This window comes from Ambystoma mexicanum, chromosome 5q (genome assembly GCF_040938575.1).
Source record: "Ambystoma mexicanum isolate Mex_15411 chromosome 5q, UKY_AmexF1_1, whole genome shotgun sequence".
NCBI lineage: Eukaryota > Metazoa > Chordata > Amphibia > Caudata > Ambystomatidae > Ambystoma > Ambystoma mexicanum.
In genome coordinates this window covers 949191122-949217208 of record NC_090933.1, presented here as the reverse complement: position 1 = coordinate 949217208, position 26087 = coordinate 949191122, and the positions used below count along the sequence as shown (strand labels likewise).

Here is a 26087-nt window from a genome sequence, read left to right as displayed (position 1 = left end):
TCCGTAACCTCCGCAGCACTTGCGGGATGACGGGGACTGGAGGAAACGAGTACAGCAGTGGGAAGGACCACTCCACCACGAACGAGTCTCTGAAAGTCCCCTTTTGGAGGAAATTCCCGCGAGCAGAACCTCGCACTTCCGGTTGACACTGGAGGCGAAGAGATCCACTTGAGGGGGTCCCCCAAAGGGTGAAGATCTCCACGAGACTATCCAGAGCCAGCTCCCACTCGTGAGAGATCGCGCTCTGCTCAGAGCGTCCGACGTCTCGTTTTCATCTCCGGCCAGATGAACTGCTGAGATCGAAACTTCCTGCTGGATGGCCCAAAACCAGAGCTGCAACGCCTCCCTGCACAGAGGAAGTGACCCTGCCCCCCCCCCTTTTTGCTGAGGTAGTGCATGGCCACTGTGTTGTCCGTCAGAATCAGGAAATGCTTCCCTCGCACAGTCGGCAGAAAAGCCTTCAGGGCAAGCCTGACGGCCCTCAGCTCCAACAGATTGATATGGAGTCTGGACTCCGACAGAGACCAACGACCGCTGACTGTCAACTCATTGGCATGAGCTCACCATCCTGTGAGGGACACGTCTGTCACAATCGTCACCTCCGGCCAGGGTAGCCAAAATGGAGCCCCTTTCATCAGATTGCCTTCGACGGCCCACCAGAGGAGGTCCTGGGTGACCAAGGGCGGCACCTGAACAGGGTCCGACATCCTGCCGGAGGACTGTGACCACTGAATCTTGAGAGCCTATTGCAGAGATCTCATCCGCAACCTGGCCTCTGTCACCAGAAGAATGAAGGAACCATGAGGATGAGCAACCTCAAGAACTCGAACGCTGGGAGACTCTGGGCATGCTGAAACTTATGCACCATCTGCTGAATGTGATGAGCCCTCACCTGGGGAGGGAAACACTGCCCCAGGGACGTGTCGAGCACTGCTCTGATGTACTGGAGCCGCTGAGTTGGCGTCAAGTGGGACTTCTTTAAGTTGAGGGAGAAGCCCAGCTTGTGAAGGGAGTGGCAGGCGATGGACAGATGATCCAGGACTTGCTCGGGAGAGCGCGCCCTGATCAGCCAATCGTCCAGGTAGGGGTAGACATGAATCCCCCCTTTCCTGAGATATGCTGCCACCACCACCATGAGCTTGGTGAAGACCCTCGGGCGGAGGTCAATCCAAACGGCAGGACCCGAAACTGAAAGTGCGAGTCACCAACCGCGAACCTCAGGTACTTCTTGTGCTTGGGATGGATCGGCACATGAAAGTAAGCGTCCTTGAGGTCGAGAGACACCAACCAGTCCTGGAGTTGAAGGGCCTGGAGCACTTGAGAAAGAGTAACCATCTTGTGCTTGTTCAAACCGTGCAAGTCAATGATGGGTCTCAATCCCCCGTCTTTCTTCAAAATCAAAAAATAAGGGGAATACCATCCCTTGTTCATCTCCGCTACAGGCACCAGTTCTATGGCGCCTTTCTCCAGCAGGGATTGCATTTCCTGTGCAAGGAGCAGATCCGGACTCTTCAAAGAGAGATTCCCTGGTGGCTTGTCGCGAGGCCTCTGCCGGAAAGGAAGACAGTAGCCGTGGGCTATGATCTCCAGAACCCACACATCTGAAGTAATGGCACGCCACTCTACAAGATGCTGCGCCAGCCTTCCCCCAACCGGCGAACCATGGGACATGGCCTCATGACTGAGCTGAAGCGGCTGCGGCTGTGCCCGAGGGCAAAGAGGCAACTGCCCGAGCGGCTTTGGCACCTCGAGTACCCTGTTTTCCACCTCTGGTACTCCTACGGTGGCCCCTTTGACTTGCAGCTCCTCTCGATTTACCAAAGGATGAGTAATATCGAAAGGAACCTCCCCTACATTGCTGTCCCCTAGGACGAAAAGGCGGTGGTTGGCGAACTGCAGCGCTCAACGACTTCGCTGCAGCTTTGGAGGTCTGCAACCTCTCAAGGCTCTCGTCAGCCTTGCTGCCAAAAAGATGTTCACCATCAAAGGGCATGTTGAGAAGTCGGGCCTGCACATCCGGAGCAAACCCCAATTTCCGCAACCATGCAAACCTGCGTATTACGGTGCTCGCCGCCATTGACCGGCTGACACAATCTGCCATGTATAGACCCGACTGAACGGACTCACACAAGGCATCCTTGCCATCCTGCACAATAGCAAGAAAAAAATCCTGTTCCTCCCCTTCGGGAATATGTTCAGCCGCTAAAGAAATACAGTTCCACAGAGTGTGCGTGAAACGTGACAAGGCACACACAGAGTTGGCTGCCTGTAAAGCCATACCCACTGAAGAAAACACTTTCTTCGCCCAGCCATCAAAATGCTTGTTGTCCCTATCAGGAGGGATTGTAGGGTACGATGCTTGCTTTGCTGGGGCCGTAGCCGACTGCACCACCTAACTCGAGTGGGGTGCGTGATCAAGTAGCAGGGGTCGCTACTGGCTGGGCGGTATTTTTGCGGCAAAGACTTGCTCACTGCCGGGAGACTCTCCGGAGCAGTCCAAGCTGCTGCCACCCTTCTCTGCAAGGCCATATGGAATGGCAGTACCGGGTCAGTTGGTGGACCTTGGTCGAGGATATCCGTCAGGTCATCCTGCAGAAAATCCACTGATGGTGCAGACAACCCCAAGTATTCCGTGACCCTCGACATAAGGTGCCGGTACAAGGACTCGGCATGGGTGCCAGGCTCAGGCCTACAGAACTCCACCTCTGGAGAGGTGTCCAGACCACTGGCGTCGCGCAACGACTGTCACAGGTCTTCAATCTGGCTATGACCAGACAAAATCTCGTCAGGTACCACCTCAGGAACCATACCTTCCTCAGACCCTTCCTCAACCTCAGAAATATAATCCAGAGGCTGGAATGAGGGTACAGAAAAAGAGACAATGACATTTTTAGCCTTGGCCAGAGCCTTTCTAGGGGGTTCCACCGTGCCACAGGGTACTTCCGACAAAGCAGCCTCGAAAGGCGTTGAGGGCATTGATGGAATCGGCATTGACGTCGAGCGTGGCGCCCATGGCTTCGAGACAGTTCTCGAGGGCGGAGCCCCGAGCGTATCCTTCGACAGCCTGGGCGCCGAAGGCGGCAATGGCTTCCTCGGTGGCAGAGCCTCGAGAGAGTCCCTTGACGACCTCAGCACCGAAGGCGTCGATGTCGTCTTCGAAGACCTCACAGGCTCCGATGCTCTCGAGGGCGTCGAGGACCGGGACCTGGAACGGGCCTGTCTAGAGCGACCATCCTTGTCCGACCGGGACCTCAAAAGGTGCCCAGTGATCGCGACGACCGCTCGAGCCCAAAGGCGTGCGAGTAGGGTCTCTAGCATGGTCACGGCCGGCATCTCTCGACGGCGCGGACGGAACAGAGCCCTGCGACTGAAAAATCGCCAACATCTCCTGCTGGAACGAATCCCATTCCGCTGGAGTGGAGTGCTTGTTGGGACAAGCCACCCGCCGACGGGCCGAGTCCTCAGACAAGGACAGGGAAGGCGACCGATGCCGGTGCTTCCGTAAGTGCCTCAACGAGGCAGAGGAATGGCAGGACCTACTCCTGGACCGAGACCCCCCTGGACTTACGCCGACGATGCGGAGAGTTGCCCCTCGAATCGTCAGCCGAAAGCCCAGCAGATCTCGACTTCCACGGCTTGGCCACCTTACCTACAGACAGCTTCTTATTACGCTCTTGCAAGGCCTTCGATGTAAGCGACTGGCAGTCTACACAGTCATCCGCTTCGTGGTCCTCACCGAGGCACCAGAGGCAGGTGTTGTGCGAATCCGTCAACAACATCTTGGACCCGCAGTCCCGACACTTCTTAAAACCCAGCCACGGGGTGGAAGAAGACGAAGACATCATGGAAATCTTCACAACGAACAGGTTTGAAGAACTGAAAGAACAGAACTCAGAAGAACCGAGTCACGCTGAGATCTCCGAAGCAAACATGTTCGCGGAAAAAACGGAACTCAGGCTACGGCGTCAGGCGTCCTACTTATAACATCCGGTGACGTTGGCTCGACGGAGGCCCTCGAGGACAGCGTATCGACGTCATCGATGCAGGACGCAGACGCCGAAAGATTTTCCGAAGCAGCACAGCTGTGGTGATTACTGTCATAGATATGGAATACGTCGGAGGACCCAATCCCCTCGAAAAGAAAATACAGCTTAAATCTACAATGCAAAACGGACATAAGGGCAATCAACGACCTTCGAGCCGATTTGATAATTTTCCCATACACCAAGATTCGAGCAACGTATCTGAAAATAGGGATGAACACCATACCTACTCGCTTCTACCTAGCAAAAATGAGGCTGATCCCCTCTACGGAACAAATTTTGTCGCTTCTGTCCAGACACAGAAACCAGAAACATTACACCATCTCTTGATGGAATGTGACAACCTCTCAGCACAAAGACTTTGATTCGGTGCCTTCTACAAGAACTCTGAACAGAAAATGGATGCAGAAGAAAGATGGGCATTGATGCTCAATGGCAAATCAAACAAACTGATTTTCACGATATTGCAAATTTCTTCAAGAAATACTAGAGTTGCACAAAGTCACCAAACATTAGAAATACACAAACTAAAATCTCGATAAATGAAGTTTAAAAATTAAACAATACCATTAAAAAAAATATAATAATAATAAATAAATAGATAATAGAGGCAATAAACAGTGGTAGTGCAGCCAGCAGGTGGCAAGTGCTGTGTTTACGGCTGCAAACTGGGTAAGTCTGATAAGTGCAGAAAAAGAAGAAAATGGGGTTGGGTGGGGGACTGTATGGGTAAAGTCTCCAGAGCAAGGGATGGCCAGGAGGCAGTGCAGGAGGGTGGCAGGGTGAGCAGGTACAAGGGCCCAGGGGACACAGGGAGGCCAGGTTCCCAGTGCCAAGAGAGCACATCAGCAGGGGAGAGGTGGGGCGAAGGCAGAAGCAAAGAGGAAGGTCTTGAGGTGCTTCCAGAACCGGAGATAGTTCTCCTCGAGTTTCAGAGTGGCAGGGAGGTTATTCCAGAGGAAGGCTCCAGCCCGAAGACAGATCTACCCCAGCTTGTTTCTTTGAAAATCGACGGACCCTGAGGTAGTTAGAGGTAGAGGAGCGAAGAACTTGAGAGGGGAGGTATTTACGGAGGGATAGCTGAAGGTATTTTGGACCCAGGCCCCAGAAAGCCTTGTGGACAATGCAGAGGGTTTTGAATTTAATCCTTGCATCCAATGGGAGCTAATGGAGATATTTCAGAGCTGGAGAGATATGATACCAAGGCTTGAAGCCAAGCACAAGTCTCTCATTCCTGTTCTGGATTAGTTTTAGAGGGTGGAGAGTAGAGGCAGGTAGATTTAGAAAGAGTCTGTTGCACTAGTCCAACCTAGAGAGAACCAGAGCTTTGGAGACAATGAGCTTCTGGGGGAAGGAGAGGAAAGGAAGAGTACCTATGAGGAGGTGCAGTAGGTGGTTTGATTTTTTAGAGACCTCAGAGATGTGGGCGGAGAAGGAAAGTGTGGAGTCAAAGATGACCCCGAGGTTCTTAGCCTCGCAGGTGGGGGTAGGAGAGCGGCCAAGGGAGGCCAGCAGAGAGTGAGGGGGAAGGAAGGTGAAGTGTGCCGATGAGGAGGATCTCTGTCTTGCTGGCGTTCAGACAAAGATCATTGGCAGCGCACCAATCTTGAATGGCAGTTAGGCAGTCAGGGATGAGAGAGGGAGAGGAGGTGGCAGAGGGCAGCCTGAAAATGAATAAAGTGTCGGCAGCGTAGCACTGGAAATTTGAGCAGAAACTGGCAATGCAGTGTGCAAGAGTTGCCAGGTATTTGCTGAGAAGCCAGGGCAAGAGGTTAGACCCCTGGGGGACACCACAGGTCGAGAGGAAGATAGATGATAGAAAGGGCCCAAGTTGGACCTGGGAGGGTCGATCAGAGAGGAAAGAGGTCACAGTGATACCCAGGTTATCACAGAGACAGTTGAGCAGGATGGTATGGTTGACTGTGTTGAAGGCAGAAGAGAGATTGAGTAGGATGAGGACAGAGGGAATGTTAGAGTCCAGGTTGGAGAGTAGGTCTTCACAGATGCTCAGGAGAGCACTTTCCGTGCTTCCGGCCACTCTGAAGCCAGACTGATGGTCATGGAGACAGCCAACAGAATCAGAATGAAGGTTAAGCTGAGAGATGGCTAGCTTTTCCAGGAGTTTACCCAGAAAGGGAGCAATGGAAATTGGGCGATAGTTAGCCGGACAGGAAGGGTCAGCTGTGGGTTTCTTAAGAAGGGGATGCACAAGGGAATACTTCAGAGGGGAGGGGAACGATCTTGAGGCAAAATAGTGGTTGCAAAAATCGGCCAGGGCTGGAGTGAATGCGTCAATGGGGTCCTTGATGGTTTTAGAGGAACGGGGTTCAACCTGTTTTGACGAGGCTTTCATAGATCGGACTTGTCTAGCAACCTCATCAGGGGTGAAAAGAGGAAAGGACGAGAAGGGGGTGTGGTAAAAGGGGGATCGGCAAGCACAGACTCAGGAAATAGGAGGGGGTGGGGAGGAGAGGGTGGACAGGATGTCCTGGGTTTTTGAGATAAAGCGAGAGGCAAGGGTATTGCAGAGAGCCTGGGAGGCAAGAGGAGGGGTAGAGACTGCAGCAGCGTTGACAAACTCCTTGCAAATTTTAAAGAGTTCGGCCGAGGTGTTAGATGCCGCAGAGACACAGGCTTGAATGTGGACTCTCTTTTTGGTGCAGATAGAGTCGGTATTGGCTTTGGAGCAGGAGACAGGCCAGTTTGTCAGAGGATGAGCAAGAAGCCCTCCATTTCCTCTCAGTTGCCCTACACTTACGTTTAAGTGTAGCTAGGTCAGAGTCATACCAGCAATTGCACTTGGCTGTGGACTTCAAGCAGATACTCATGACAGGGGCAAGAGCATCATGAGTATCAGAAATAGAGAGTAGAGAAGGGACAGGGCTGTGTCCGGGTGCGAGTCAGCCAGAGGAGGAGGGGGGGAGAGAAGGTGGCAGAGAAAGCCTCCACTGACACACGCTTCATAGGTTGGATGTCCGAGAAGTTAGGTGGCAGTGTTAGGGTAAGCTTGGGAAGGGGGGAAGAGAGAGAGAGAGAGAGAGAGAGAGAGAGGGCAGTGGTCACTCCAGGAGAGAGGAGTGGTCAGAGGGATATAGAAAAGGAGGCCAGAGGAGATCAAGATCGAGGTGAATGTTGAGGTCACCAAGGAGGAGGAGTTGAGTGGTTGAGGCCAAGAGGGAGGAAAAGAGGTCAGCCCACTCAGAGAGAAAAGAGGTGATTTGACCAGGGGGCCGATCGAGAGTAGCAACAGTAAGGGAGTGACTGGGAGAGATTGAGAGCCTGCAGACAAGGCTTTCGAAAGAGGAGTAGATCTGAGTGGGAATAAGGGTGGCAGGAATCCACTCAGAAAAGATCAGGGCTACACCCCCTCCAGGCCGAGTAGATCTGGGTGCAGAGAGGATCTTGTAGCCATCAAGGAGGTGTGTGTCAAAGCTTGTGACAGAGCTGGCCATGAACCATGTCTCCATAAGGCCAAGGACATCAAGGTCCAGTTCTTCAAGGAGGTGGCAGATGTCAGAGGAGTGTTTGACAGCAGAGCGAGAGTTTAGAGTGGCAAGATGAAGGAGGTTGCTGGCCTTAAAGACCTTCCATGGAGGGGTACAAATCAGAGGTACACCCATGTCAGTTTCCCCATAACAAAGTGAGCGAAAAGCCCAGTGGAGTGCAGCAGAAGGATTGGCTCTACTGGTAAAGTCAGACTATGGTGTTCAATCAAAGCAAAAAGTTGGGGAGTTCACAACTGGAGGGAAAATTACACATGGAATGGAAATGTTTACTAACATCCACCATGGCAACAAAGACAATTTACCAATTGTAATAAGTCGTTGGTCTTATATGCTATTTGGTGCCCCTGCGTAAAACTCTATATAGGCAAAAATTGAACGGAAAATTAAAACAAATAAAAAGTGAATATGAGATCATAAAAGCTGCATTACGAATAAAGTTTTAACTGCCCCATTGGTAAGACATTTCTTCGCAGTAGACCATAAGGGTAAGGATTTCAGATGGACAGTACTCATGAAGATTGCCACGACCAACAACAAATGCACCAATAAGAAAAATCTGTTGTCACAGGAATGTTTAATTTTCTTGACTAAGAGTCATGAGGTAGGCTTGAATGAGTGTATTGAGTGGCATAACGTCTCATAATATAAGTGTCTAACACAAGAAAAATGTTACTTCTCAACTACCACAGAACATATGATTATGTAATACTGCTGTAGACAATGAGGTGAGATGAGGTACAAGTGCATACAGATTTGTATGATCATTAACGCTGTTCATATAAAATAAAAGAAACTGTCATTTGTCTAGGTGTAGGGCACTAGGCACATTTGGAATTCAATATTAATATGGGTACACCTCCTTAAAATGGCCGTCACGTTATACCATAACTGAGGCCGTGTCCACCTTTGATATAGAACACTCACATGATGCATGCTACAACCCACGCAATCCCGCAATAGAATGTATTAAATAGCTTAGCGGGACGGGAATTAGAGCGAGGACAGTGAGAGACAAGATTAAGTACTGTGCTGCTCCTACACATAATTAACATTATAAGGTTATGGCCTGCATTATTGGAGTACTAAGTAGAGATATGGGTGTTGTGTTTAATATCTTGCAGACCCCGCTTGTGACCATCGTTTTGCAACACGTGGCACATACTGTGCTAAATTACAGAACGGGCGTAATGTTCTACGACATGGGGTCAAAATAAGTACACAAAACGTAATCTAGCATGGGTAAGCAGTGGCTTTATGTATATACATTTCCCAATATGAACACTAGTACAGTGAAGGAGCGTGTGGCCTTAGACTTGAATTAAGAAACCAACATTCTTTGTACATTCTAGATTAAAGTGGGCGCAATAACACATGTATAGGACTGTCCCTTGGAGCATTTAAAAGGTAAACTAATGAGGTGACGAAAATTGGCAAACTGATATCAGCAAACGATACTAAGTATAAACATTTTGATATATGGAGAAACAGATTAACATGATTTGTAATCTCTCTAGTAAGGGTGGACAACCCAGTAATGTGTTGTTGCATATGTTTATAGGGTCAAATGCAGAGTAAATGCATCTTTACCGACATGGATGCATAACCCCAAACTGACTGTGGAACGCAGTCATGATTTTGCTCTGATAATAAGGAAGGGTATATAAATGTGTAAACAGCAGTTAACTGATGGCTGTTAAATTCACTGGTTTGACATCCAAACCCATGCCATAGAGAAATAAAGAAAAAACTTGTCCTACAGGCTATCGAATCTGAACTAATACTATTACTAGTTAACGTGGTTAAGAAAAATATGTCAAGTACTGCAACGAGAATGAGATGGTTCCATGATGATTTTATCTTTTTGTGTTGTAAGATACTGAGTGCCTCAGCCAATATAGGCACTTGTATAGAATATACCTTGAAGAAGTTCCTAATAGGTTGTCACTTTGCGTAATGAAAAATGTTGGGTATGGTTAAAAGCACCTACATTCATGTGGATGTGAATAATAAAGCCAGGATAAGGATCTAAAGCAGACTAGATCACTGCTTGTTTATACACTAAGGAGTAGTGTGTCTAACAAGAGCAGTGCAATAGGTGTTGATCAACTATGGATACATTTTATTTTACGTGAAAATTGGCCAAGAGGTGATGTGTTTTATTTGAAAATGTTATTAACAGTTCAATGGATTAGCTGCACAAGTCACTTATGAGGTGCACATGACACTTTAGATTTGAAAATGTACATTTGTGATTAATTTTATTAAATATAATTGTTGAATTAGTATTGGTGCATTTATATGTGAAGGTTGTAATCTCCTTTGCAGAAATGTGCCTTTAACAGCGTATTTATGACATTCATCAAACGTCATTCTGGATAGTTTGGCCTTTAATAGCGTATTTGTGACATTCATTAAACATCGTTCTGTATAAATTGGCCTAACCTGTATTTGCCACTTAGAGTTAGAAAGTCTTATGAGTTTGGTGTCGCAAGACTCAAGAGCACCATATTTCATCCGAACCAGACTGGACTGTGGATAGCGTTCTGTCCCCTGTCTCCAATTCAAGCTTCAGCAGTAATGATCTGGCCAAATGTTTTTTAGCTTTGCAAGGATGGAGCAGATCGGTCGTCAAGCTTTGAGTTGACAGAAGCAAATCCCGCGAATCCCAGTACATGGCCTCAACTATAGGATCCGGACGAGGGCTGAGGCAGGGGCAACAGACTCCCTTCATTCCAACTTTTGCAGTCATGGACAAGTCAGACAAGTTTATGGAAGGGGTGCTTGCATACAAATCCATTGGGCCACGCTTTTTGGAGGATCCCTGGGTCATGCGAGTTTGCAGGCAGCACTCATGCGAAGGGTTGTCCCCCACCAGGCCCTGGGCTGTGGTCAAGTTAAATGTAGAGCATGCCGTGGGGCTACACTGCTTCACGCGGCCACTCCAGTTAGTGAGGAGCCCACAACAGCACCGCCCCAGTCAGGACCTCCAGATACTGTGACGGGTGAAGCACTCAGCCAGTCCACGTATAAAAGCAAGTATGGCGCCCCACCTTGTTCAGTCAGTGGGCAGTTGGTGATCCATGGCCATGGAACAATTGCAAGGGAGCAGTGCCAAGAATATTGAGTAGTGCAAGGTCTGATGACTCACCCTTCCTTCAAGGTGCAATAAACAGTGAGGCACGGTTCAGCGCTTCCACTGACCCAGCGCAGCAGCCTGTGTGCAGCAGGGCATCTCCCGGCTATCTAGGGCTCAGCCCACTCTGGTGATCCCAGTTACACAAAGCACTGCAGGAGCTGCTACAAACACCAAAGGAGCGAAAAATACTGGGGTCCGATGGGGGACCAGTGATTCCCCACCCAACCATGCATAGGGCTGCTGCACCACATGGATCAGCTCCTCAGCAGTTATAGAGCGCCAGGCAGAAGCCGACCCGCCGCGGCCCCGCCAGTCTACTGGGCCCCAAATCGTGAGGTGTCGCACTGGACACCTCTGCCCCTACTGGAGTCATGGATGGAAGATCCTTTCTTCAGGAACTCTCAGTAAGGCTGACTAGATGTTTTGTGCATCCAGTCACCCTCAGCAATAGTATTTATACAGGATGTCGAGTCGGGCTCAGGAGCCGTTCACTCAGGCAGCCGCACAACAGCACTCCCCGCCCCCAACCACCTTATTTTCTGATGGTTCTTGAGAGAGTACTAGGGTGTGGAAGGTTTAGGGCTGAGGGTGTGTTCCACCAGGGCATTGCGGTTGATGTTGGTTGCAAAGGTGGTGTTGAGTTCTTGGAGAAGAGACTTGCAGTCCTAGTTCATCTGAGGTAGACTGGGCCATGCAAGGTGGAGAATGGTGAGGTCTTCCATAAGAGCTTCCACTGGGAAGTTCTTGAACAATGCGAATGCTTGCTTGCTGGGTTTCAGATGCCTTTGCTTGACTGGGGTGGAGTGATTAAAGTCAAATGGCGGGGGAGAGGGGACTACTGTCAGATGTCCTGGTTTGAGCAGGATTGGTGAGCTGTAACGGAAGGCACAGCAGTGATGAGGTGGTTGTGGATATTAGCTTTCCTGTGTGTTGTGTCTTTCGTATGCTGTGTGAGGATCAGAGTGTCAAGAAGGCAATGGAGATCTTCCTTCATGAACTTGGTTGCAGGGCTGTCGGGGATGTCAGTCGCTGAGGAAGATATTGGAATGCATGAGACACAGGATGGTGAACAAGTCAGTGAAATCTCAGATGGAGGCCTTGGCTTGGGTGGTAGATGAGGTCGTAGGCAACTGTCTGCTGGGCAGAGCAGGAAGTGGCAGAAGAGGGTTTCAAAAGAGCTAATGGTGGCAAAGTCTAGTTGGGTGCATAGCCATGATCCCCATGTTTGGACAGTTTTTGTTGAATGCTGCAGCCATGGATAAGGACGTCAAGGATGTAGGCGTCATCCAGGTGTTAGGGATTGGGATGGCATGTAAGACACGAGTGATGAGGATAGGATGCCGGCGGTGTCTGTTGCATGTTTGATTGCACAGAGGAGGAGCATCAGTGTTCATGTAGTGGGGGATGATGGAATGATGAAGGGGTATATGGTGACGCGGGCAGTTCAAGTTGCAGAGTTCTGGTGCAGGGTCCTCTCTCTAAACAGGTCCAAACACCAATTGCCCTTTCTACGTCTGACCTTCGCCCTGTGATCAAACCATTAAGGAAGGGGCAGGGCTAAGTAGATGAGTGGAGTAGTGGTCACGTTGACCCAATCTGCACCAGGTGACCAACTCCAAAAGAAAATTCTAAAAGCTTGCGTATATGGACAGATTGACGAAAGAAAAGATGTTAATTTGCATGAGCATAATATACACAAGTTGAACAGTTTGCGCATTCTGAATTCATAAATGGCAATTTGTACTGTGGGTGAAATAAGTGATCAGATGAACCCCTGGTGGAGTCACAATTCGCCTCTATAATAACTATGCACGCCGATTTAAGAGCACTAGTGTGGTGATGTGCAGTATGAAAGATAAAGAACATTAGTAATGTGCAGGCTAGGTAGAGGGAATTTCTATAGTGGCGCTGCCAATGTGTGAAGGATTTCTGGATCTTTTGATTACAACGGAGCAAGGGGAAAAACTCCGTACCTTCACGGGCATGCGACACCTCTTCAATATTGGGCGCAGGGCACTCTAAGATGATATTCCAAGACCCCCACTTATGAAACAGTTTTAGGTAGAGGGAAAGGTGCAAAGCAGACAGGAGTCACTCCTTTGAAAAGCCTTGTAAGCATGGTGCGTGTAGTCTTCGCCGAGTACAGGGGGCGGTTAACCCTTTACTTCTTGAACCACGGGGGCGGGAGTGTCATTTTGCCCCCGTGGATATTCTGCATGTATATGAATTGGGGGGCGGGGACTAAATACGTGAACAGAAAAAATGATTGAATCCTTTTAAATCTGACTCGGCGCGTCGGGGCGTCTGGCTTCTCCTCTTAGCTGGGCACATGGCTCACTGAAGCGTTAGCATGCATCTTGCAAAATTAGCAAATGCTGCTCACTTCAAACGTGAGAAGGCCACTCATCAATGGACCACTTGACCGTTGCCACAGCGGTTTGGTAGGCACAAAAGTAGTAGGGGGGAGTTGGAATGTGGATGAACGTTAGCTCAACAGCCTGTAAATCCTGTGGCTTTATTTTTCTAATTCGTGCTCTAAAACGGGGTGTTTCGACTTGGGGGGATGTGGCATGCGTGAGCATTTTCGCACAGTGCAGTTTGTTCTCTACATAGTTATGAAATGCTATAATGTCCAGCGTGTTTGAGTCGAGGTCAGCCGTTTGCGTCACATTTCTGCCCACGGCTCATTTAGATCAACACTGGACACCACCACAGGTCCACAGCACACCTAGCCACGCGAAACCATAACGTTTGGGTTCGAAATATCCATCCATGCAGTCTTCGAATTCACAATAGAAAATATAACCAGCTTTCTTCAAATACCTGTCACACTGAAGTTCTTCGGGCCAAGTGATGCCGAAGGTGTCCACGAGCGCTTTACAGTCGTGGTAAACTCTTTCACAGAGACTCTGGCAAGGCGGGACCACGTGGACTTGCTCAGTGCAGGCGGGCACAAACGCTGTGCACAGAAACGTGTGCACATCCGGAGAACAGTTAAGTTTTAGAAGAGGTAGAAAAGGCTGAAAGGGAAAAAAGCAAATTATGGCAACAGATATTTTCCCATGCCGCTGCCTTCTCGACCCGATTTCGAATAGCCAACAATCGGACTTAAATGATGTTGCACTTACATATTCGAGTTAGACGATCGCAAGTTATAATGTATTCATTTTTATAAAGAGAACCATTGCTATTTTGGAAAAGAATACATTCATATTAAAACGGAACATTCTTCCAATTGACAAAGGGCATTCATTTAGGATAATGTCATTCCGTGGAACAATGACCAAAGCAAATATTTGACAACTTGGATCACGGTGGACTTGGATACTGTGCCTCCTTAATGGCAAGTTGCATTCAATAGGTCAGAGGGAAGGTACATCAACCCGCACCATTGACAAACATTCAAGACACATTGTCCAACAAGAGTCGCCGCATTCCTTGTAACCGTCCATGACAAATCGTAGACACCCTGAGCCTGCTGTCACTTTTGCAATCACCTCTGGAGGAGTGCAACACTAGTGGCCTTCTCTTCCTCCGCAATCTGTTGTGGAGATGGCCCCATCGCCCTCCCACCATGGCGAGCCGTGTGTTGCAAGAAGGCATACCAGCCTGCCACTGACCCACTTAAGTATCCAACCAAGAAAATAAGACTCTTGGATGGCAGCGAACTCCACACACATGGGAAACGGTTCATAAACGAAGCTCAAGGGCTCAGGGCCGCATAGCCACCCCGGGTTGGGGCAGGGGCAAAGGGAGGGAATTGACCCCCTAACCGCTCCAGTCTCCACACCCAATTGGTGGCCTGCCCCCATCTGGCAATTAACTCTTTGTGGAGCCGCAAAGGTGCTTCTTTGCCCAACCGTCTTTCACAGGCTTCGTTTACTTAGCCCGAGTTCGTTCTTCTGGCCTGACACTACTGAAATCAATGGGCCAGGATTACAACGGCGTGGGGGCCATCACTATTAAAAGCAGGCTACCTACATGCTGGGCACGCTATTGTTTTCCAAATGTGCAGCTTTCACTGGTCTAGAAAAGAAAAAAAAATATTTCCAAACTGAAACATGCTTCTTAAACTTTGATTCACTAGTTTTCTAAGGAATTGCAAAAAGTCATACTGCCAGTTTAAAATATTTAACATCTTATCCAGAGTCAATCAAACTGCTAAGCCTACCCTGGTAGCCTTCTACTGTAGGGCATGTCCATTGAACCTTTAATATGCCGGTCAGATAGCACAGTGAGTAGGGCGCTCGCTTTGACATCTGTGCAGAGCCTGCTGATGCAGGTTCGAATCCTGGCAGGGCCAAACTCAGCCTTTCATCCTTCCAAGGTCAATAAATGAGCACCACACAGCGCTCAGATACCGGAGGGTTCGTAGCACTATATAAATGCTAAATTATTATTATCATTAATATGTTCTAAATCACTGCATTAGGAGTTCGACAGCATTTCATCTCGAATCACACTGACCCTGTGCATACATTCATTGACAGGGTATCAGCGGCGGCTTCTCAATAATGGCCAAGAGGGCGTCGACCCACAGGCAACCGCGTCCATTATGGAGGAGCCAACCCAGTGGCGCTCCTCTGCCGCCTTGAACTGTCAAAAGCAAACACAGTTTCCGTTTGACTGTTCTGTTCCTCAGCCTCACATAGCCAATGAACCATGCAAAGCTGGAGGTTCGGGGTTATGCTTGCCCAAACCTTGCATGGCCCCTTGGAGATGCTAGCTGAGGGACTGCATTTTTGTATGTACGAGGAAGGTATTCCTGCATGTTATTTTCTTTTACTGGGCATCTATTAAGGATGACTAGTTAAAAATACCATGCCTACCCCTTGTGCCCTCAGTGGCATTTTTTACTGGGCATTTGTGATAAAGCAAGCATGATGAAGGTTATGCAACTAATTTGTATTGGGTATCTTTGATAAAGTAAGCATAAGTGTTATTACATGGCTAGACTGGCATTTTGATGCAGCCAGTTTGGACATCATACTGTGTCATGGCATTTTTAACGGTAAAGCCAACTGGAGTATGTCCTTACGTGGGGATATTTTTTTTGGGGGGGTATTTATAATGCTCTTATACAGCAACTGGTTTTTAAGGTGCAACAAGACAGATATGGGGGCGCGGGGTGGGGGACACATGACAGACAAAAACGGTCCTACTAGGCCTTGTGACATTCGGATCGTGCAAGTGCAGAACAGATGTGCAGGCGAGTGAGGAGGAGTCGGTGAGCACGGGACACGCTGGTGCTAAGGAGGGAAAGTGCAGGTCAAAGTGGAGAGCACACAAGTGCGGGGGTGTGAGGAGGATTGGGCGAGGGGGGGAAACATGCTAGGGGAATGCAGAAGTGCAGGTCAACAAGCAAGTGCTAGGACGTTGCCGAAGGTCACAAGGTGGTGCAGGCCCAGACAGGCTAGTGCAGGGGGAGGGACCTCGGGCGGGCAAGTGCAGTTTGGGGTGGGGGAGGGGATGGGGGAGAACAAGTGCTGGTGAAGACTGGGCGAGGAGGGCCTGGTGCCCTGCATGAATCAAAAGGAACCAGGCAGCCAGTCAATGCGGCCAAGGGGGGACATTAGCCAGAGAGAGGGAAGGAAGAAGAGAAAAGGAGGGTTCTTGAGGCGCTTCCAGAACTTAAGGAGGTCCAGCTCAAGTCTGAAGGGGGTAGGGAGGCCATTCCAGAGGATGGCTACTGCGGGAAAGCATCTGATCTAAAGAGAATTGGAGCTAGAAGGCCAAAGGGCTCAAGCAGGGAGGTATTTAGGGAGAGAGAGGGTTGGCTGTAGCAGTCCCAAGCCCCAGAAAGCCTTGTGGATGATGCAGAGGGTCTTAAACTTGATCCTCGCAACAACCAGGAGCCAGTGGAGAGATTTTAGGGCTGGAGAGATGTGGTCCCTGGGCTTGTTGTTCCTGGTTTTGAGGCCAAGGATACGCCTCGCAGTGCTATTCTGGATTAGTTGAAGGGGTTAAGGGAGGAATTAGGCAGACTGAGGAAGAGGCTGTTGCAGTAGTCCAGCCTGGAGAGGACCCGAGATCTGGAGACAGAATCCTGCAACCATTTCTAAAGAACCAAGGGTGCAGTTGCCCGTTTCCCCCGTACTCTGTGCCTTTATGTGACATTTCATCTGTTCAACAGACTGTCCTTGACTATCATTTAAAACGGAGGTATGAGTCATGTGTCTTCTGTTAAACTGACTTTTTGACTGGCTATCATTTAAAGCTGGGCTGGAACGGATGTCTCCTCTGCTAAATACCACCTACCTCTAACTACACATTATTTGAAGCTGTTCTGGGAGTGAGGTCAGCTTGAGGTGAAATAATGCAGTCTCTTGCTGATTGCAAGGGCATTATTGCAACTGTTGAACATGAGTTAATCTTTCAGGATGTATATTAACTTGACACAAAATTTGTATTGCATTAAACCTACTCTGAGCATTCTTAATGTCACATTTTTGTTTTTAACCAACATGGCAAATTAAAGGACACTTAAATCAGTTTGTCACGTTGACCCGTATTTGATGTGCCACCACCCTGCCCTACCGGGTTGTATTTATGCCCCCCGACCCCCGGTTTACCCCACTAAAAGTCGTACCATTCCAAAGTTATAAACCAAATTCGTTTCTATGCATAATGTAATATTTGAAATATGCCTTGAATTTGCCAATGGACAGCATCTGGTGTTTCAGCACATGACTCATGTAAGGAAGACTATATGATGGGTTCTATGAATGATGGATTCGAAATGAGATGAAGGGCCTGCTTTGTTCTCGTGCATTAGCTGAACAAATAGCTGGTTTTATTTCCAGGCAGGGGTCAAACGTGCCACATTAATTGGAAGAATATACATTTGAAGCTCAGGAAAAAAACAAATAAAAAAATAAATAAAACAATTCCGATCAACAGATGACAATCTCCTGTAAGACCCTAGATTTGATTTAATTTTAAAGCATTTAGAGTATTTTAATTCTCTCCAAAGGAGGTTCCAAAGGTGGGGGTTGCTCGGAGGTGAAACTCTGCTAAATTTTAAGTATGCACAATATCAGGCTGAACTGAACATAAGTGTTCTTCAAACCACTACAAAAGATCCATTGCTTTTCAACATATATACACTGATATATTATGTAATAGCCACCCAGTTTATGTAATGTTCACCTAGTTTTTATGGACTTCATAAAATAATCTGACAGTTTCTGATTAAATGAATGTACTATCACAGAGAAGACATGCATTACTTACCGTAATAGCATTTCTGATAATTGTATCAGCTTAGATAATTGTATCAGACCATATGCACATTCTGTGCATATGGTCCGACATCCATTGGTAACCGCAGAGTATTGCATCTTGTCTTTCGTGGACCGAAAGGGGACGTCGGCATAGGTGTGTCTGTAACACTATCCCTATCGTGACGTGTGGTGTACCCAAAATCGCTCACGTGCCGAGGTCCCTCCGATTGTATTTTTTCTGCCATGAGGGAGCCCAAGGCTATAGTGAGTGAGTACATAAAGAGAGAAAGTAGTAAGACGTCTATGTTCCTTCCACCCCGAGCGGGGAGGTAGGGAGGGCGCATCTGAATCGAAGCAGGTACAATCATCAGAAATGCTATTACGGTAACTAATGCATGTCTTCTGATGCTTGTTAATCTGCTTAGAATCACATGCTGTGCATAGACTAGCGAGCAGTACCCGGAGTTGGAGGTGGGTTGTGAGAAGGAACAGTAGAGAAAACATGCCTTAGTACTGCTCGTCCCACCTGGGAATCAGACCTAGAATGAGTGTCTAGGCAATAGTGTTGTGTAAAGGTGTGTATAGAACTCCAGGTTGCCGCTTTGCAAATGGACTCAAGAGGAACATTTGCAATGAATGCTATGGATGCCTCAGTGCCTCGAGTAGAATGTGCTTTTGGCTTGAAGGGCAGTTCTCTCTTAGCAAGAGTGTAACATAGTGTGATGCATTTGACAATCCACATTGAGATAGCTGATTTAGAGACAGGATCCCCTTCTCTACCAGCTGCTAATGAAACTAAGAATTGTTTAGTGTTCCTTAGTGGTTTAGTTCTTTCCAGGTAAAAACATGACTGCCCTGCACACGTCTAGTGTGTGAAGGCTTCTTTCAGCCATGTTAGTAGGGTTCTGGAAGAAAGTGGGTAGTTCGATTGATTGGTTCACATGGAACTTAGAGATGAATTTGGGCACAAACCTGGGATCTGTGCGCAGAACTACCTTATCTTTGTGGACTATAACAAAAGGGTCTAGAACAGAAAGAGCCTGTAGTTTGCTAACCCTTCTGATAGAAGTGATAGCCACTAGGAAGGCTGTTTTATAAGTCAGGTCTTTCAGAGTTGCTTTATGCATAGGCTCAAAGGGAGCTCCCTTGAGCCTGGTCAAAACCACATTCAGATCCCATCCAGGGGCTGTGTGAGAGATGGGAGGATAAATCCTCTTAACCCTTTCCATAAAGGCTTTAATCACCGGTATTTTCCACCACAATACCTTTTATTGTGATGTGGTGTAGGGTGACAGAGCAGCCAGATAAACCTTTAGGGAATTGAAGACTAACCCAGTGTCCAACAGGTGGGTTAGATACAGCAAGCACAATGTACGAGGGTGAGCAATTGATGGGATTGACGCCCTTGGAATTGCACCAGATGACAAAACGTTTCCATTTTTGCTGGCATGGCAATAACGTGTATTAGGTTTTTTTCTCGCTTCCCCGAGTATGTCCATGCCCCTCTGAGGGAGTTGCAGGTGTCTAAACTCTATGATCTCAGGAGCAAGGCTGCTAAGTTCAGAGTTTGTGGGCATGGGTGTAGGGTCACCCCCCCCTGTCCTGAGACAACATGTTGTACGGGCAGGGAAGCTTGACTGGTGGGGAGAGGGACATTTCCATCAGGTGAACGAACCAGGGTTGGCGGGCCCACATGGGGGCCACCACTTTCATGGTAACTGGTTCCTGGTGCATCTTGTGCACTATCTTGTTGAGAAGGGGGGACGGAGGGGAGGGGGAAGCGTAGACCCATTTCCCATACCATGTTATCCAGAGACCGTTCCCCTTGGATCGGTTCTGGGGGTTCCTGGAAGCGTAGTCTTGGCATTGGGGGTTCTCCTGATTAGCAAACAGGTCAATCTCTGGGAAACCCCATTCTGCGAAGACGTTGGACACAATGTCTTCGTGCAGTGGCCATTCGTATTCTTTGGGCAGAGGGAAATCTCTGCCGAGTACGTCTGCTAGAAGATTGAGTTCCCCTGGAACATGTTTGGACAACAGAAACATCTTGTGTCTGAGAGCCCATATCCAAATGTTCTGGGACAGCTTGGATAGCCCTGGAGAGTGAGTGCCCCCCTGTTTGTTCAGGTAATACATAGCTGTAGTGCTGTCCATTAGAATCAGCACCGTCTTCCCTTGCAGTTGCACCTGAAAGGCTTTCAAAGCCTTGAACACCGCTAACAGCTCCAGTAAGTTTATATGGTTGGACGCTCATTGTGGCGACCAAACTCTGTGTGCTGTCTTCTGAAGCAGATGAGCTCCCCACCCTGTGAGAGATGTGTTTGTCGTGAGAGTGGCTTCCACTGCAGGGGTGGTGCAGGTCTTCCCCTTCAAGAGGTTTTCTCTTGACCACCACTGCAGAGAGAGAACGAGGGCTGGCAAGACAACTACCAGATCTTCCAATTGTCCGCTGGCCTGACACCACTGGCTGTCGAGCCACTCTTGCATGGGATGCATGCGCAGCCAGGCGTGGAGAACCAAGTATATGCATGACGCCATCATCCCTAGCAAATGCATGGCTTTGCGTACCGTCACCTCCCGACTGGCTACATATTGAGGGATCTGAGAAAGCATGTTCTGAACCCAATCGTTGGAGGGGAAGACGAGGCCGTCTTCCGTTCGAATTAGAGCTCCCAGAAATTGTTTTACTTGGCTGGGGACTAAATTGGATTTCTTTTCGTTGATTGAGAACCCAGGCTGAAGAGGAGATCCACTGTTTTTTGGGTGTTCGAAAAACAAGCGTCGAACGAGTCCCCCGTGATGAGCAGTCGTCGAGGTAAGTGTAAACTGGGACTGATAGTCTGCGCAGGTGTGCTGCTGCCACTGCCAGGACTTTGATAAACACCCTTGGCGCTGAGGTGATGCCAAAGAGGAGTACCTTGAATTGGTAATGCCTGTCCTGGATCATGAATCTTAGATATTTCCTGTGCGCTGGCAACATTGAAATATGAAAGTATGCATCTTTCATGTCCAATGTTGCAATGAAGTCCCCTTGTTTCAGCAATGGGATCACCTCCTGCAGTGTTAGCATGCAAAACATCTGGGGTTTTATAAACTTGTTCGCTGGGCGCAGGTCTAGAACAGGGCACATGGTGAGATCCTTTTTGGGTACAAGGAAGTACACTGAATAAATACCTTTGTTTACCTGAAGAATAGGGACGGCTTCTATGGCGTCCTTTCCCAGCAGTGCTTCCACCTCTTGGATCAGGATCTCCAGATGGTCCGGTGAAAGGCACCATGAGCGCGGCAGTCATTTAGGATAATGTCATTCCGTGGAACAATGACCAAAGCAAATATTTGACAACTTGGATCACGGTGGACTTGGATACTGTGCCTCCTTAATGGCAAGTTGCATTCAATAGGTCAGAGGGAAGGTACATCAACCCGCACCATTGACAAACATTCAAGACACATTGTCCAACAAGAGTCGCCGCATTCCTTGTAACCGTCCATGACAAATCGTAGACACCCTGAGCCTGCTGTCACTTTTGCAATCACCTCTGGAGGAGTGCAACACTAGTGGCCTTCTCTTCCTCCGCAATCTGTTGTGGAGATGGCCCCATCGCCCTCCCACCATGGCGAGCCGTGTGTTGCAAGAAGGCATACCAGCCTGCCACTGACCCACTTAAGTATCCAACCAAGAAAATAAGACTCTTGGATGGCAGCGAACTCCACACACATGGGAAACGGTTCATAAACGAAGCTCAAGGGCTCAGGGCCGCATAGCCACCCCGGGTTGGGGCAGGGGCAAAGGGAGGGAATTGACCCCCTAACCGCTCCAGTCTCCACACCCAATTGGTGGCCTGCCCCCATCTGGCAATTAACTCTTTGTGGAGCCGCAAAGGTGCTTCTTTGCCCAACCGTCTTTCACAGGCTTCGTTTACTTAGCCCGAGTTCGTTCTTCTGGCCTGACACTACTGAGATCAATGGGCCAGGATTACAACGGCGTGGGGGCCATCACTATTAAAAGCAGGCTACCTACATGCTGGGCACGCTATTGTTTTCCAAATGTGCAGCTTTCACTGGTCTAGAAAAGAAAAAAAAATATTTCCAAACTGAAACATGCTTCTTAAACTTTGATTCACTAGTTTTCTAAGGAATTGCAAAAAGTCATACTGCCAGTTTAAAATATTTAACATCTTATCCAGAGTCAATCAAACTGCTAAGCCTACCCTGGTAGCCTTCTACTGTAGGGCATGTCCATTGAACCTTTAATATGCCGGTCAGATAGCACAGTGAGTAGGGCGCTCGCTTTGACATCTGTGCAGAGCCTGCTGATGCAGGTTCGAATCCTGGCAGGGCCAAACTCAGCCTTTCATCCTTCCAAGGTCAATAAATGAGCACCACACAGCGCTCAGATACCGGAGGGTTCGTAGCACTATATAAATGCTAAATTATTATTATCATTAATATGTTCTAAATCACTGCATTAGGAGTTCGACAGCATTTCATCTCGAATCACACTGACCCTGTGCATACATTCATTGACAGGGTATCAGCGGCGGCTTCTCAATAATGGCCAAGAGGGCGTCGACCCACAGGCAACCGCGTCCATTATGGAGGAGCCAACCCAGTGGCGCTCCTCTGCCGCCTTGAACTGTCAAAAGCAAACACAGTTTCCGTTTGACTGTTCTGTTCCTCAGCCTCACATAGCCAATGAACCATGCAAAGCTGGAGGTTCGGGGTTATGCTTGCCCAAACCTTGCATGGCCCCTTGGAGATGCTAGCTGAGGGACTGCATTTTTGTATGTACGAGGAAGGTATTCCTGCATGTTATTTTCTTTTACTGGGCATCTATTAAGGATGACTAGTTAAAAATACCATGCCTACCCCTTGTGCCCTCAGTGGCATTTTTTACTGGGCATTTGTGATAAAGCAAGCATGATGAAGGTTATGCAACTAATTTGTATTGGGTATCTTTGATAAAGTAAGCATAAGTGTTATTACATGGCTAGACTGGCATTTTGATGCAGCCAGTTTGGACATCATACTGTGTCATGGCATTTTTAACGGTAAAGCCAACTGGAGTATGTCCTTACGTGGGGATATTTTTTTTGGGGGGGTATTTATAATGCTCTTATACAGCAACTGGTTTTTAAGGTGCAACAAGACAGATATGGGGGCGCGGGGTGGGGGACACATGACAGACAAAAACGGTCCTACTAGGCCTTGTGACATTCGGATCGTGCAAGTGCAGAACAGATGTGCAGGCGAGTGAGGAGGAGTCGGTGAGCACGGGACACGCTGGTGCTAAGGAGGGAAAGTGCAGGTCAAAGTGGAGAGCACACAAGTGCGGGGGTGTGAGGAGGATTGGGCGAGGGGGGGAAACATGCTAGGGGAATGCAGAAGTGCAGGTCAACAAGCAAGTGCTAGGACGTTGCCGAAGGTCACAAGGTGGTGCAGGCCCAGACAGGCTAGTGCAGGGGGAGGGACCTCGGGCGGGCAAGTGCAGTTTGGGGTGGGGGAGGGGATGGGGGATTGGGGAGAACAAGTGCTGGTGAAGACTGGGCGAGGAGGGCCTGGTGCCCTGCATGAATCAAAAGGAACCAGGCAGCCAGTCAATGCGGCCAAGGGGGGACATTAGCCAGAGAGAGGGAAGGAAGAAGAGAAAAGGAGGGTTCTTGAGGCGCTTCCAGAACTTAAGGAGGTCCAGCTCAAGTCTGAAGGGGGTAGGGAGGCCATTCCAGAGGATGGCTACTGCGGGAAAGCATCTGATCTAAAGAGAATTGGAGCTAGAAGGCCAAAGGGCTCAAGCAGGGAGGTATTTAGGGAGAGAGAGGGTTGGCTGTAGCAGTCCCAAGCCCCAGAAAGCCTTGTGGATGATGCAGAGGGTCTTAAACTTGATCCTCGCAACAACCAGGAGCCAGTGGAGAGATTTTAGGGCTGGAGAGATGTGGTCCCTGGGCTTGTTGTTCCTGGTTTTGAGGCCAAGGATACGCCTCGCAGTGCTATTCTGGATTAGTTGAAGGGGTTAAGGGAGGAATTAGGCAGACTGAGGAAGAGGCTGTTGCAGTAGTCCAGCCTGGAGAGGACCCGAGATCTGGAGACAGAATCCTGCAACCATTTCTAAAGAACCAAGGGTGCAGTTGCCCGTTTCCCCCGTACTCTGTGCCTTTATGTGACATTTCATCTGTTCAACAGACTGTCCTTGACTATCATTTAAAACGGAGGTATGAGTCATGTGTCTTCTGTTAAACTGACTTTTTGACTGGCTATCATTTAAAGCTGGGCTGGAACGGATGTCTCCTCTGCTAAATACCACCTACCTCTAACTACACATTATTTGAAGCTGTTCTGGGAGTGAGGTCAGCTTGAGGTGAAATAATGCAGTCTCTTGCTGATTGCAAGGGCATTATTGCAACTGTTGAACATGAGTTAATCTTTCAGGATGTATATTAACTTGACACAAAATTTGTATTGCATTAAACCTACTCTGAGCATTCTTAATGTCACATTTTTGTTTTTAACCAACATGGCAAATTAAAGGACACTTAAATCAGTTTGTCACGTTGACCCGTATTTGATGTGCCACCACCCTGCCCTACCGGGTTGTATTTATGCCCCCCGACCCCCGGTTTACCCCACTAAAAGTCGTACCATTCCAAAGTTATAAACCAAATTCGTTTCTATGCATAATGTAATATTTGAAATATGCCTTGAATTTGCCAATGGACAGCATCTGGTGTTTCAGCACATGACTCATGTAAGGAAGACTATATGATGGGTTCTATGAATGATGGATTCGAAATGAGATGAAGGGCCTGCTTTGTTCTCGTGCATTAGCTGAACAAATAGCTGGTTTTATTTCCAGGCAGGGGTCAAACGTGCCACATTAATTGGAAGAATATACATTTGAAGCTCAGGAAAAAAACAAATAAAAAAATAAATAAAACAATTCCGATCAACAGATGACAATCTCCTGTAAGACCCTAGATTTGATTTAATTTTAAAGCATTTAGAGTATTTTAATTCTCTCCAAAGGAGGTTCCAAAGGTGGGGGTTGCTCGGAGGTGAAACTCTGCTAAATTTTAAGTATGCACAATATCAGGCTGAACTGAACATAAGTGTTCTTCAAACCACTACAAAAGATCCATTGCTTTTCAACATATATACACTGATATATTATGTAATAGCCACCCAGTTTATGTAATGTTCACCTAGTTTTTATGGACTTCATAAAATAATCTGACAGTTTCTGATTAAATGAATGTACTATCACAGAGAAGACATGCATTACTTACCGTAATAGCATTTCTGATAATTGTATCAGCTTAGATAATTGTATCAGACCATATGCACATTCTGTGCATATGGTCCGACATCCATTGGTAACCGCAGAGTATTGCATCTTGTCTTTCGTGGACCGAAAGGGGACGTCGGCATAGGTGTGTCTGTAACACTATCCCTATCGTGACGTGTGGTGTACCCAAAATCGCTCACGTGCCGAGGTCCCTCCGATTGTATTTTTTCTGCCATGAGGGAGCCCAAGGCTATAGTGAGTGAGTACATAAAGAGAGAAAGTAGTAAGACGTCTATGTTCCTTCCACCCCGAGCGGGGAGGTAGGGAGGGCGCATCTGAATCGAAGCAGGTACAATCATCAGAAATGCTATTACGGTAACTAATGCATGTCTTCTGATGCTTGTTAATCTGCTTAGAATCACATGCTGTGCATAGACTAGCGAGCAGTACCCGGAGTTGGAGGTGGGTTGTGAGAAGGAACAGTAGAGAAAACATGCCTTAGTACTGCTCGTCCCACCTGGGAATCAGACCTAGAATGAGTGTCTAGGCAATAGTGTTGTGTAAAGGTGTGTATAGAACTCCAGGTTGCCGCTTTGCAAATGGACTCAAGAGGAACATTTGCAATGAATGCTATGGATGCCTCAGTGCCTCGAGTAGAATGTGCTTTTGGCTTGAAGGGCAGTTCTCTCTTAGCAAGAGTGTAACATAGTGTGATGCATTTGACAATCCACATTGAGATAGCTGATTTAGAGACAGGATCCCCTTCTCTACCAGCTGCTAATGAAACTAAGAATTGTTTAGTGTTCCTTAGTGGTTTAGTTCTTTCCAGGTAAAAACATGACTGCCCTGCACACGTCTAGTGTGTGAAGGCTTCTTTCAGCCATGTTAGTAGGGTTCTGG

General features: G+C 48.1%; 1 protein-coding gene across 2 annotated transcripts in view; it reads right to left on the bottom strand.

Moving 5' to 3' along the window:
* Nucleotides 1–26087, bottom strand: part of FZD6 (frizzled class receptor 6) — a 477217-nt gene that overhangs the window by 225829 nt on the left and 225301 nt on the right. Inside the window, exon 3 of one of the 2 annotated variants that reach the window (XM_069621466.1) lies at nt 13509–13705. The exons of the other annotated variant lie outside the window; for it this stretch is intronic. Within the exon in view, the coding sequence (XP_069477567.1) occupies nt 13509–13705 (197 nt within the window). The remainder of the gene's footprint in view (nt 1–13508; nt 13706–26087) is intronic. 2 annotated transcript variants of the gene reach the window in all.